This window comes from Topomyia yanbarensis, chromosome 2 (assembly GCF_030247195.1).
Source record: "Topomyia yanbarensis strain Yona2022 chromosome 2, ASM3024719v1, whole genome shotgun sequence".
NCBI classification, from domain to species: Eukaryota; Metazoa; Arthropoda; class Insecta; order Diptera; family Culicidae; genus Topomyia; species Topomyia yanbarensis.
In genome coordinates, this window is record NC_080671.1 from 145,578,297 (window position 1) to 145,593,715 (window position 15,419).

General features: G+C 37.5%; 1 protein-coding gene across 5 annotated transcripts in view; it reads left to right on the top strand.

Annotated features, from left to right (window-relative positions):
- LOC131681640 (histidine decarboxylase) overlaps positions 1–14,085 on the top strand; it is a 75,519-nt gene extending 61,434 nt beyond the window's left edge. For 4 of the 5 annotated variants that reach the window (XM_058962557.1, XM_058962558.1, XM_058962556.1 and 1 more), the window contains exon 11: positions 12,352–14,085. In XM_058962557.1, coding sequence (XP_058818540.1) covers positions 12,352–13,268 — 917 coding nt within the window. In that variant the 3' untranslated portion in view covers positions 13,269–14,085. The remainder of the gene's footprint in view (positions 1–12,351) is intronic. The other variant, XM_058962560.1, reaches the window with a different exon arrangement.
- The last annotated feature ends 1,334 nt before the right edge of the window (positions 14,086–15,419 follow it).

The window sequence follows — 15,419 nt, forward strand, 5'->3', positions numbered from 1 at the left end:
ACAGTCAATAAACTATTCAAACATGCACGAAAATATATTCTCAGTCGCATCGTTTGCTTGAAGCGAATCCTGACTAACAACCCACCCACTACCCAATCCGTGGTACTTATGGGAGTGTCACTGAGTCGGGGCCTTCCGTTAAGTAAGCACCACCTCAACACTTGCTTTCTCATCCCAAGTTACGGTAAAGATGGCCGTGGCCCGCAATCGTGGCTCTCATGCGAAACTCTCGCTTGGACTGGATCAATTGTTATTCCCAAACAATGCTCCTCAAGTAGTCTGGGTGGAAATGAGAGTCATCAATCTGCAATCTACTAAGTATACCGTGCTTACGCAACGCACGCAACGCAACGCAACGCATGGGAACTTTGTCACAAAAACCACTTTGCATACTTTGTTTTTTTCCAAAAATGATCTAGAAGTCTGAGGAATGAATACTTCTGCATGACAAAAATATACACTGAAAAAAATTTTGTGTCATTTTTCACAAAAACAAAAATTCATGATAAAATTTCAAATTACAAAAAAAACCCATTTTTTCCAATTTCTTATATTTTGTCAACAAAAACCTAAGGAAAAAAGAAACATTTTGAATGTGATTTCATGATGGAGAAATTATCACCAAAAAAGTTTTTCTAACAATAACTTTATACATGCTTTTAAATTTCATGCTAATTGACATACAAATTATTACAGAATTATTTATTTTATTACAGAATATAATTCTAAATACCATTTTAAATCGAAATACATTTAACAAATATCTTGCAAAATGCGATAGTTTTCGAGATATTTAGAATTTTGCCCCAACAAGAACAATTAATGTATGTAATTAAACCCTTTTTAAAAGTTATTCGCGTTACCCCATCATAAATTGTCATAAGTCTCATGTTTATCGTTTTACAGGCATAAAAGAAGCTTTTTCAGTGTATTTGGATCATGTAAAAGCTTTAAATAAAAAAGTTTTCCTAACAACAACTTTTGACAAATTTTCATAATTCATACTATTTTCGGTCAAAAGTAGAATTTTATTTTTGAATATGATTCTGAACATTATTTTAAATCAAAATTCTTCTAACAAAAATTTTCTGAAATGTAGTAGTTCTATTATAAATTTTAGATAAGTAGATATTATAAATTTTATTTTAACAACCCAATTATTTTGTTTTATTACGACCTTTGCAGAAGTTATTCGCATTTCTCCATCAACAGCAATTAGTTTTCCGTAAGGCCCATAACATTTCCTGTAACTTTCCAATTAACATCAAGGCGATATTGTAAACCATTTGAAAGCTACATAAAAACAATCAAAGTGTTATTCAACCATAGGATCTGATGATTAAACTATATGGGAACATGGGGAGACTTGACCAGGTTTTCAGCTAAAACTGCATAAATCTCTAAAAAAGCCTTCAATCCCCCAAAAATCATCCAGATATAATGCGCAAAGTTATTGCGCGTCTTCAAGATTTTTTGCAGAATTTTTCATTTAATTTTTGAAAAGTTACAAAAGTTTTTCTGTGATCGTTTTTTCCCATTGCGGGGAGACTTGACCAAGAGAATTTTGAAAAATCATAACAAAAAATAATGACATAAAACATAGTGTAATTATTTTTTCCCTATTGTCGAGATCCTTAGGTAGCAGTAAAAAATATAAAAGAGTTAAATTTGATAAATTTTGATTTTTTTAAATGCATTTCTTTTTAAGGATTAACTGTACTGCTTGCATTGCATGTTCACACGTCACGAAATCAGTCCTACTATTGCTAACTTTGCTTACAAATTTTAAAATATAAAGACTTATGTTTGGGGTGGGATTTTTTTTATGGCGTGATTAACATTAACAGTAGGTACCAAAGCATAATAAATATTAGGAATTTTGTATCTTTCTTCAGCTGATCGCCACTTGGTCAAGTCTCCCCATAAAATCTTGGTCAAGTCTCCCCAACATTAGTTATTGCGTTCAATTTCATGTGAATTCTAGTAATAACTATTCCAATGTTCCAGTTTATGTAAAATCATTTCACTGCTTCACAAGGATTAAGATGGTATATTAGTCCTTTAATAGTAATTAGTAGTCGAGTAGATATGTCCATACAAAGTTTGATTAAAAATTACATCATTTATTGCAAATTTATTAATCACGTAATATTTTCTGCAAGGAAAGGATTTTTTACTCCAAACTTTCAAAATTACCTTAAGGGATCGAAACAAGTATAAAAATATTTTTGAAAAAAAAAATAAGAATCGAATAGAAGACGCCATAGCCGAAAATAGAATTTTGCGCTTGGTCAAGTCTCCCCATGTTCCCCTACAGTTGAATTATGTTTTGATTGTTTTCATGTAGCTTTCAAATGGTTTACAATATCTCCTTGATGTCAATGGGAAAGTTACAGGAAATGTTATGGGCCTTACGGAAAACTAATTGTTGTTGATTGAGAAACGCGAATAACTTCTGAAAAGGTCGTAATCAAACAAAACAATTGGTCTGTTCAAACAAAATTTAAAACATCTCGAGAACTACTACTTTTCAGAAAATTTTTGTTATAAGAATTTTGATTTAACATGGCGTTCAGAATCATATTCAAAAATAAAATTCTACTTTTGACTGCAAATAGTATGAATTATGAAAATTTGTCAAAAGTTGTTGTTAGGAAAACTTTTTTATTTAAAGCTTCTCCATCATCGAAATTCACCAAGAAAGCTTCTTTTATATCTGTAAAACAAAAAACATGAGACTTTTGACAATTTATGATGGGATAACGCGAAAAACTTTAAAAAAGGAAATAATTATATGAATTAATCGTTCTTGTTGGAGCAAAATTCCAAATATCTCGAAAACTATCGCATTTTGGAAGATATTTGTTAAATGCATTGTGATTTAAAATGGCACTTAAAATTATATTCTGTAATAAAATTATAGTTTTGTATGTCAATTAGTATGAAATTCAAAAACATGTATAAAGTTATTGTTAGAAAAACTTTTCTGGTGATAATTTCTCCATCATGAAATCACATTCAAAATATTTCATTTCTCCTTAGGTTTATGTTGACAAAATAGAAAAAATCAGGAAAAAATGTTTTTTTTTGAAATTTGAGTTTTATCAAATGACAAAAATGACACAACAATTTTTTCAGTGTATGTTTTTTTTCGTGCAGAAGTATTCATTCCTTGTAACTCGTTCTCAGAGAGTTTTACTGTATAAAATAGTGTAATCGAACAAAAAATTTAAATTATTGCACGTAGAAACTTCTAAGCCCTTTTGAAAAATTGCTCTTGTATCAGAATATTGAAATTGCCAGAAAAAATCATGGAGATTCATAAACCGAACACAAATGTAAAGTTTCGTTCGAATCGACGATGGTCATATTTTGCCGGTTTCTCATGGAATCCCTCAGTCTGTCTTTTGAAAAGGGTCAAACTTTTTTTACCAATTTTTTTTCAAATGGCTATAGTCTCAAAATGACAAATTCTACAAAGAATGTTGTAGGAGTGACTTTCACAAAATTAGTCCAATTTTTGAGTAACGACATTGAAAAAATTCTTCATCGACTCCTACAATGAAAAAAATCGATTTTAAAAATTTAAAGTCAATTTACAAAAAAACATATCTTTCATTTGGATTAAATTTTATTCGAAGATGTATGGTCCTATGTTCCCTACCTACTGTCAAAAATTCAAGTTGGGCACTTTTAAGGAAAAAAGTTCTTTGAAAAAAACTATTCCTTGCCCAAACTGGATTTTTTTTTCTGTGTGTTATTATGGAAAACTAAACAAATGAAAGTTATAATCATCTCAGAATCCAATTTCCCAACTGCTAGTTGCCTGAAACATGTAAAAAGTATCAGTAACGAATTTAGTATATATTCATAAAAAACTTGAATGAGGCCAAATACGAGTTATTTAACATCATCGATATATGGGCCATTTAACTAAATACCATGAATAAATATGAAGAAGTATCTTGTCTATGTACCCGCCCGGGAAGTAGAGATTGATGGTGTAGTCTACAACAGGGACCTTAATTGCGAAGTATGAGGTTCACTCCTTCAAGAATCTGCTCTTTCAAACTTTCATCTTTTGGACCGGGCTAGTCTACCTGTTCGCTTTTTTGTACGCTGTGTAAATTGCGGAGATAATCATGAAAAGTTTTCTACTATGGAGAGGCTCCGCATGATCTCTCAACATATCCCGCATATAAATTATGTGGGGATAAAATGAAACATTCTTTTATAGAACGCTCCGTTAAGAAATGCAAAAGAGTGCTTCGCCACCGATAACGACAAATATTAAAATTCGTTCCATTATTTATCACACATCACATCATTTTTACCCGACGCGGACAACCGTGAACAGTCTCCTACGCGAAAGGGACTTTTGAACATCGGATCGCAACGCTACGAATGCAAATGCAAATGAAAAGCTTGATGAAAGTTGAAAAACGCGATTATTGGCACCAGTCCGTCGACGGATTAACGGACGGATCATCAGAGAAACAATGTTTCGTCTGGTGGCTAGGGCCTACGTTGTGTATTTGATTCATCCTGTGATTGGACTACACGGAACGTTCGTCATTTGATGACAGCGATGTATCGCTTTTATGCTAATTATTATGACAGTAGTGGTGAGTGCAATCATAAAAGAGGCTGTGCTGCCAACATTCTCCCCACAAAACTGATGGTTTTATGTTTACCTATCAACGACCATGACCACATCGTTACAGTTACGAGAGGCTCTCCGTTTGATGGAGCATGGAAAGCACTCTTTGTATTTCCTGGAGAAAACATTTTTGAATACGTTATCTGAAAAATTATAGCAAATTAATTTAGTTTGAGTTCTTTCTCAGTACTCCATTTCGGGTAATGAGAAGGCGGACACCTGGATTAGAATGATAATGAGAAGGTGGAAATTTAGGCATTAGAAGATGATATTTATGAAAGATTGCGTAGCTTCAGCAAGTTTCTCAGAGGACGCTCGAAAATTGGCAAATTTCGTGGAACGATTGAAGTTCAAAAATTGGTAAATTTCGTGGAGCGATGGAAGTTTAGGAATCCCAAAAGTATAAACAAGCCTTGGTTCAAGAGAATGGCAGAGGGTCATGGCTTCATTTGGGTGATATCCCGGGTCACGTACATTCATTACACGTAGAATGCCAATCTCCGGCGTATTGTGTTCGTGGTAAGCGGTCTCTGCACTTGTGGCGGTGATTATCGTGATATTAAACATGTTGTTTGGTCGTGCGCTAAGTGTTCTAGTACCAGATCTCCGTTAACCCTAGAACGTTGCACTTGCGTTTTCCACTCTAGAACGTTACACTGGGGTACAAATTCATAGCTTCGATCGCAATTTTCGTAGGTAAAAATGAAATCAAAAAAATGTATAGTACGTCATATTCTTCGACGCGAAATTCGTCTTGTATTATGTCTGACTTCGTCGTGCTAAACTAAAAAACCTAGCTTTCCTTGGCGTCCCATTGGTTTTTTGCCGCTCGTGCTCGTTGTGGCTTCCCTGGGCTGCTTTAGATGCTGCGGTTGCATTTGATGTTGACACATTCCACGCACTTGTATCGCTTACCTCATGAAAATAAATCTTCTAATATAAGTAAAAGTTGTTCTGAAATATGTTGGTATAGGTTTAAGGCTCCCAAATCATAGTCAATAAAAACCAGTAATACATTTAAGACTCGTTTTTAATAATTGAATATATTTTCCCGTACCACACCGGTATGTTCGTAATAAAATTAATTTGGAGTAATCTTAAATGCCATTTTATTGTATACATATTGTACAAAGATTTCATCTTTGGACGCAGATTTTTTGAGTGAATGGATTGCCGGATAAAAGGGGGACAAAAATTGACCATTTTTGCGTTGTCCCCTAACGCAAAAATTATGTTTTTTTTTCAATTTTTCACGAAAACAATGCACGATATCTATGAAATATTTTCAGAAGCTATTAGTACTCATCAATACCTTTCTAAAAATATGCTATTTGTATATAACAAACTTTGAAATCGTTCTTTCATAGGGGTGCACTGAAGTGTTGTCCCCTAACGCATTCCGTTACAGTACGGTAAATCCTTCTGCTAGAACAGGATATAGACATAAAAGATATAAGCAACCTATTTCAGAAATAGCGCAGCCATGCAGTGGTATGAGTGGCCTAAGGGGTGGAAAGAGGGGGGGGGGGGTTATTCCATTAAGGGGAAGGCCTACCTAATAATATCGCAAAATAATCGAATTTTTATTACATCTATCAATGCATAAACTATCTAAGGATAAATCAACAATTTCAGAACAGGGTTCAAATATATGGAATGGAACGCAGTATGCCAAACAAGTATGAGAGCGCACGGAAGAATTTGGTCATAGGGAATAACACTACGTCCTGCGTTCCCAGGACATGTCCTGGTTTTGCATCGACTGTCCTGGTGTCCTGGGAAGTCGAGGAAAATGCTTGATTTGTCCTGGTTTTTTCTCCTGAAAGCCTAATATATTTCTATTTATTCAGTCTTCGCTTTTCACTATGCTCCAGATTGCAGTTACGACCGACCGCAATCATAACTGCAACGTATACTCATCCTCAATCGGAATGTGACAAACAAAACTTAATACAGTCGAATCTCCCCATTGTACCTTCCGATGGTATTTTTAATCTCTCAAAAGTGCCTTGTTAATATCGATGAAACAATGGTTATCAGCGCTTCTTCTCGGCTCAAATCGCCTTTCAATCCGGGACCCGAAGAATTCCCTTTGGTACCTCTGAAAAGACACATCGGCGTTTTGGTGCTTCTGCTTCTATTTGTGTTCACTTGTGTTCGTCTTACTGTAAATCCATTCCATGGAAAGAAAAATATCAACCATCGTGGAAAAATTTCATTGAGTGCTCTCTCGAGCTGGGGATCATGGAATTACTACAGGGTCGATACCAGTACCAGTCGTTCTGCTTGTTAACAGTACAGTGAATCAAACGAACGTTTCTACCTAAAGTCTGCTGTCGACATGTACCGTGCCAGTATTATAAACAAGCAAAGCAATCGAATAATAAAATTCGTCCCAAGCCAGTATGAACAATAAAGCACCGTTACTTTTATCGGTGCGATATCGATCATTCATTTTAAGATGTTTGAAACTCAACAGCAAATTTGCAAATTCAGTTCAGAGTAACGGAAGTCGTCGTTATACAAGCCCACCACACTCTCGTTACTGATAGCGATTAAAACTTTGGCCATAACGGAAAGCTACGCTATGGAAGACAATATGCAATACGTCGTTGAGCATGATAATTTTAGGACCAAGATACCCGTATTTATTGACAATGATAAGATTGATATGCGTCTGCACGATCTACACCTGGGTACTATTAATAAATTTATTACAACCATCATGTCGGAATACGTAATATTTAAGTTTGAAACCAGGAGAAAAATTTTCTAGGTATTTCAAACGGTGTTTCTTTCGTGAAAATGCGAGTGATGGAACCTATTCCGCCATATTTAAACTTTCAATTCAAAGCAAAACGCGTGACCAAACCTCAAATCACGCTGTGCACGTATGAAGGACAGACCCCTGCGTGCCCTACGTCGTTACACAAGAAGAGAAACCATGTACACAAACTTCTAACGAAGCAGTATCAACTGCAAGCATACCCATCACACAGGCCTTCATCAACATCAACTAAATCACAAACCACTGGAGTTGCAGCTCAGGCACCAACGAATACTGCAACAACAGAACCTACGCACAACGTGTCCGATCATTGTGATGCGCCTACTACTTCCTAATCAACTGCTAGCACCACCGATAATCAAGTAATTAACAAAGAACATGGATACACAATCGTGACCCGAGGATAGCAAGAACGAAAACGATAAACCGAGAGAAAGCGGACGAAGTTATCGACAAGCAACAAAAGGCAATGAAATAAATCGATCTTCAATAAGAAATAAGATCTTTACGCAAAGTAACAAAGCGCGTACACAAGATCCGATGGATACACAATAAAATTCGTTTTTTGTATTTCGATTATAGAGGTTTTAACCTTAAGGTCATTCGCCTCTTCGGGTTAGAAAAATCTCTTATGAAAATTTCTAATCCTATGTGTGAGGTCGGGGCTCGAAGCCAGGTGCGCTGCGAACATGGCATTCGATATACCAACTGCGCTACGCCTACCCCCAATACGATTTATTTATTTTTATTTACACATTGATAATATTAAAGGATCTACGGCTCAGGTAATGCATTGAGGCGTGGCAATGTCGATTGAGAGGTAGCAGGGGGAAGCAGTACTCTTTCGACTGTCCTGTTTTTTTACTCGTCTGATATGGTCACCCTAAATAACACTCACTTGTTTCCTTAAATATTCTTTCAAATTGACGGAATAACACTGTTAAACACACGATCGGGAAGTAGAACGAAAAAACGGCGAATGTTTTGCGTCCCAGGAAACACCTGGTAAAGAAATTTTTGAAAAAAATTGGAACCGGGCTTCAAAGTTTAAAACCAAAGTTTGTATGGAGAACTAAGCGTGTTCAAGAGGCAAGATATCAATGAAAATGGTCATCTTAAATTTTCGCATAAGGTCTTACATAAAATGCTTATTACATCGAAAAAGTAATCTATGCAAGTTTTTAGCTCAATCGGACATCATTAAGGGCGGTGCGGGTGCGGCGTTTGAATATTGTTTTCATAATATAAGAAAAAATCCAAAGGGGGGGGGGGGGGGGGAAGTACATGAAATGTTGAAAACAAAAAAAAAAAATTGTCGAAATATGTCTAAAAATAGCATGAAACATCGGCATCTAGTCTGAAAACAAACGAAAACCGCTGAAAACAAATTATAACATTTTTTTTAGATCCAAGGACTGGACAAGTAATGCTCTACGATTGAAAAAAATTTCCCATTGAACTGGGCTTGAGAGCAGAACAAATAAAAAGATGGCGGAGATTTACGGTTCCAACTAAATCACCGTGGAGAAATTTTTGAAAAAAAATAGAACGGAACTACACAGTTTATAATTATTGACCACTTGGAACAAACAACGGTTTGTCTTTTCGGAATTAATTTTTTTCTACATGAACCAAACATCGTAGTTTAACACAGCTTTTTAATGTTTTTATAGCACGTTAAAGTCAAAATTTTATCGAGGATACGCATTTCTCAGAATTCGCAAATAAAAGATACAATTTCACGAAATTCTCCAGTTTTCTATCATTTAGATAATTCAGTGACAAATCGGCCAGCTGACCCATAAGACCGCAATTGTGTGCAGATTTTTAACAATTTTTTATACTGTAATATATCTAAATTTTCAAAAAGCTGCGTCTTTCCATTCTTTTCCAAAAATCGCGTAAAACGGCTGCATTTTGATTAATTTCCGAAATCATAACTATTAAGTGTCTTCTTGCAGATCAATGAGTAGAAACGGTTGAACAAACGACAGAGGTTGAACTGGAAGAGCGATATTCTATTTCGAAATCTTTACTTCAACCGTATTACTGGTTTTTCGCGACATTATATACAATATGTAAATTTCATAACTGCTTGACTGAGTATAATCGTTTGAAAGTCTTACCTTTGCTGAGTTGCTTTAGTGTCACATTTGTTTATTTTTAACGCAACAAGAAAATAAATATTGAACCACCCTAATGACGTTTTTTGATCTGCCCTAATCAACAGTCAATTTTATTTTCAAGACTTTATAATGTTAAAAAACAAAGTCCCGTCATGTACGCATTAAAGTTGCTCGAAAAAACTTATTTGGTCAACAAAATAAAAATTTGTTGAGTCACCCTAATAAACAGTTAATTTTATTTAATATATTTTCCGATGTCAATAATGTATTCAACTTACCAAAACTACTTGAAACCACCTTTACGAACCATTAGAAAGTGGCGATTGTGGTCTACAATCTCTTCTATACCGGGCCACACTGTGGTATGCGGTGTAGCCTGTTCTCAATCCATATTAATTTGATTTCTAAATATCATTTGTCGAATACACATGAAGGTGAAACTAGAAATACATCTAGTTTGGTATTTCAAATCTTTGTTTTGAGTTATTTACATGTCTAGAGGTAATATACTTCGCTTTGTTTGAGCTTCAACAACTACTTCGGTCGCGTTAGGGGACAACACTTCATATGCGACCGTTTGTGTTCATCTTGGTGTTGTCCCCTAACGCAGCGTTTGCAACGGTCGTGAAAAAAAAAATCATGAAAGCATGAAAATCTAAGTATACAGTATTGTTCTGTGACTATCGATGGTCAAATTCCTAGAACAAATGGATGATCTGAAGTTTGAGATAGAGCAGGTTTTTTGATAATGACAAGTGTAGGTTGGAAAATCAATATTTTGCTCTGTTGTCCCCTAACGCGACATTTTCACCTCTCAGAATGATATGACAACCTGAAAAACATCGAACCCATAACATTAACGTTGTGTTAAGACTTTTAAAGTATTCAATTAAGTGTTTTGAGTATACATCGTAGGATTTTTCAAACGACAAGCTGTTAACAGTTGCATAATGCGTGCAAACGTTGTCCCCTAACGCTGGAATGTGTCTTGAAGTTTCGGATGTCATATGTGGACTTTCCAAGACAAGGAGTCTTGATCCTCTCCGCATTTTCCATACCGTGCCTTATTTCTACGATGGGTTCTTCAGTTCATGCCCTGGGTTACAAAAAGGCGAACAAGTAGACGAGCCCCGTCCAAAAGAATACATTTTGGAAATGAGGCTGATGGAAAATAAGTTTTCTAATACTCCTCGATTTTTACTGAACACAATTGCTTGCATACCAGAATTTACACTTACTGAAGCACAGGGATCTGGAAGGAGCCACCCCCTATTTCGCAATCAAGGCCCTTCTCGGAGACTACACCATCAATCTCTACTTCCCGGGCGGGTACGCAGACAAAATACTTTTTCGTACACGGTCGAGTGTTGTTTAGTTAGATCACGTTAAATGGCTTGTCTTTGGTCCGGAAGTAGACCATCCGAGGGCCGGTTGTTTTAGATATAATTTGTATCAAAATCAGACTTATTGGTATTATTTTTGCTATCGGAGAAATATCCAAATCGACCTCCACTAAGCCTGAATGGATGTCGGTCGCCGGATATACCCATCGGCTCACACTCAGCTAGCTTCAACGCACAGTCAGAAAAAAGCCAACTCGAAATAGTGATGGGGTATTTCGGTCGTAGTTATATTGATTTTTTTTCCTATCACGAACGTCAACAGCAAGGTAGCGACTGCACAAAACATTAACAGTCCTTCCCGTCATGTACGGAAAGCAAGACATATAGTTTGGATCCATGTATCCGATCCGAGAATCCGGATCCAGACTCTTGTCTAGATCTAAGCACCAAATCTAGGCCTGCTTCGAGTCCTGACCTGGTAAGGGGAAAAGGGGATGGGCTAGATCCAGGGACTGGTCCATTACCGGCTGGTCCAGATTCGGAAACTTGTCCGGATCCGGAAACTGGTCCGGATCGAGAACTAGTCCAGATCCGGAAACGGATCCAGATCCGGGAGGACCAAATTTGGGAACGGGTCCAGATCGGGAGCTGTGTCGGATCCGGAAACTAGGCCGATCCGAAAACTGCCTAAAATTTTTCTTTCGCTATCCAAGTTACCCTATAGAAAGTTCATTATTCAGCCTATTTCTGCCAAAATTGGTGCAGATGCCGGCCTGAATTTGAGTAGAAATCCGCCAGAACTCCGGCTGGTTTGACTCGATACTAATACTATCATAGAACTTGACCGAATTATCCTACATCGTCATTCCACCATTTACTACCTTTGCCTTTAATACCGCAATGCGCAATGAACTTTCGTCAGTACGAGGAGAAATCTTTTCGAATCTTACTACCCACTCGGGAAAAAGGTGTTCCGCCGGCCCTGCTCCTGTCTTTGCTGCCCCACTACTAAGTAGTTGGATGAGTGTGTGTTCTATAAAAAAAAATCCTCCCCGAAGTAATGCTATAAGATTGTGCCGGGGAGCAATCAGGTTCCGTGTAAGAGTAGTTGTTTTAGCGGGTCGGGTGGCTGCTCAAACTCGTTGCCTGAGTTTTTGGTTTTTGTACATTTTTCTCCTGCCTAGGGTATTTTGAAACATTTTTTTCTCTTCTCAAAAAAAAAAACATACACAGATATTTTTCCAAATCGATGAGATGAGTCGATTGGTGTATAAGACTCGGCCTTTGGTGCCTCGAAACAATCTTGAAAGTTTGAGCGAATTCGATACATTTGTTAAAACTGTGCCATAAGAGTTATTCATGAAAAAATCACGGTATCATAGATTTATTGCAAAAGAAAAATTTCAGAAACTAATTTTTTACTCTTTTCCGCAGATTCCGTGGAGAGCTTGGACAGTCGCTTCCTGCTTCCAATCCCGATCCCCTGCGCATCGCCGCCACCATCACCACGTCGTCGGTTCCGATCGCAAAGCATAGATGTCGGCATGCTTCACGCCCCAACTGAGATCCAAAACATGCAGAGATTACTAAACGTATCGATCGGCCACAAATCTGAACCCTACTATTCCGATTACTCGCTGAATCAGATTTTTCTGTCTCCATCCGCTTACGCCTCCAATGCTTCATCGGCCAAAGTATCATTCGAGTCCAATCTGGACTCCATCGACGAGAACAGTTCCGTCAAAATTCCAGCGTCGAAGCGTCGCTGCTCAGACAGTCGTCAACTGTTGTCACTTGCCGGACCGAACTTGTTCCCGGAAAAACGTCTTTCTGAACCCTCCATTCGGTGCGCGTTCTACAATAAAAGCTTCGACGTAATGTCTCCCAAAGTGGGAGAGTCCTCCAAGCGTGTCCTATCACAGAATGACCTCACGAGGCGACCTTTTCGAAGACAGATTTCCACCATCGACGAACGGATTGTGGATGAAGTGGGTGCCGATGGTGGAACGCAGGATCGGAACAAGATGAATCTTATAGCGCCCAAGTTCCAGTGCTGTATCTCGGATGAGGATGGACGCTGCATCAATTTTGATCCAATCTACCATAATCATGATCCGGAATTGAATGCAAAGGATCTGCTGCGAGAACGGTTGAAATTCGAGGAGGATTTTGTGGAAAAGTTCGAACAGGTATGTCCCCAGATTACCGACGAGGATCGAGTACGGGATGAGTTCACGAGTTGTGGTTCGGATGAAACGGTTGGTATTCGAAGCCGTCATTGTGATGATGAAGTTATATATGAGAATGTGAAAATTTGTCGAAAGTGTGGACATTGTACTGTTAGGTTATAATATAAGGTGTGTTGCTTTCATAATATCTACTATCATACAATTAAGCCTATGAACTCAACGTATAGTAGTTTAGGAATAGTTTTAAAATATTCACTGTGGTTGTTATGTTCCGTAGGTACATACATGTTAGAACAGCGGTGGTCTTGCTCTACGGCTAATAATCTGAGAATGATTTTCTTCTTAAGAAGAAATTCACCATGCTGACATTGACACCCGTTGGTCATGATCGCGGATTTTTCGTCGTGAATAGAATGAAGATTTTGCTAAGACCACCGCTGCTCATTAATTTAGGACTATAGCCTTAGTTGTACAAGACCAAAATCCAAGTATCTAATACACATCGTCAAACCTATCTGCTGTGCGTGTCAATAAGTTGCCAAATCCGTTGCGATTAGCTCGATTCAATCGAATCCATGGTTGTTCAACGCATCCACTTAATAGCATCTAGTAGGAAAAGACAACCAGTAAACATGTGTTAGCATTTAGTATTAAGAAATGTATAAAGCAAGTAAATATTGATACACTAATAAAAATAGACGCGAACCACTCAATCGAGCCGCAAAATAGCTGCAAATCAACAGCAAATATTTCTGCGTTACTAACTAAATATGCGTCATTGGTGAATGCGGCATTGCAAAAACCAACCAACAAACAAACTTCCTAATTAAATAGTTAAGTGTACGTACATCGGTGTATTCGCTCGCATCAGCCCGTCAGTTAACCAGTGCAACCGAAGGTACCCAAAAAAGGGGGAACTAGCAAACAAATCGTAACCAATTATAAGTCCAAGCCATTGAACTGCAATCACGCGAATCTAGTTTGGTGTTTTTTTTCTTCTTCATTCCGAAACATCCACCGGCCAACATTACCGCGGGCTATTTTCCTACAGCAGTAAGAGAAAAAATTGCCTTCGCTAGGGAAAGGGTTATGAATACTGTACACACCTGTTTGCCTTTGCTTGAATGGCCGGTTCCGGATTGTATACCGAAAAAGGTCTAACCTTGAAGTCGTTGCACTAATTAAGGCTGGAACAAGCAGTCTGACAACGAGACTTGATGTATGCGGGAAGTGCATTTGTGGAATTGATTTAGTTGAGGTGCAATTAGAAATTGCTAACTTCAATACAATTACATATTTATTTATATGTTTAATCATTATGTATGCATTTCCTTTTGCATATATTTGCTATTTGATAATATAATGAAGAATGATAGCACGATGTTTATAAGTTACATACAGGGTGTAATCGGACAAAGATTAATATTTGTTCGATTTCGATCTGGAAGGAACTTTCCTTCGGCTCCTTATCTTTTTACTACTTCACTTCGCGTCTTTAGCCGCAAGATTTAATAAACCTACATTAGTTGACTTTGTCTCATCAGAATCCTACATTAACTTAGTGATAGGACTAAGCTAGCGCCGGATTGACGCGCTAGCTCCAAAAACGAAAACACGGTTTGTGTAACCCAAACCCCTAGTCCTGCGTGCTGTCAGCGATTCTTGTACTGAGTGGAATAATGTTGCTATTTGTTTATTTGGGGCTTTAACTTTTAAGGTTATTAAGCCTTGTGCCCTTACTAATACTGTTACAGTTTGGAAAGTACTCTATTGAACACAATTTACACCTATCCGGTCCGTTTCGGTGCCGTGCGCGCGCCGGTATTCTTTCTTGCATTTACAGAGGCGTTTACAGATCTCCGGTACGGAACTGCGCCGGACAAGTGTGAGTGCTCGCATTTGGGGTATGCGGGTAGGGCCGGGCTCTACTCTAGACAACTTCTTATATCAACATCGATTAAGATAAGTGTGCCGTTCAACTTTTCAAATCAAACCATTTTTATAGTTTTACTTTTAAAACTTTCAACGTGAGATTTTTCTCTATCTCGATTATTTCGTAGGTCCCTTCAGATCGCACGTACAAAAACTCCTCTATGTCGATATTTTCTCTATCTCGATATCTCCCTATCTCGATGTATCTAGCTGTCGATGTGTGTTTTTTTCTCTCAAGACATCACAAAGCATATACATAATGAAATGGAAACTTGCGATCAGGGCGCTAAGTCCTATATCAATATTCTGCATGTAGGGGCGGTAAAGACATGATTTGGGGTAAAGTGGATATTCAATGTTTTCCTACGAGACTTTGTAAAA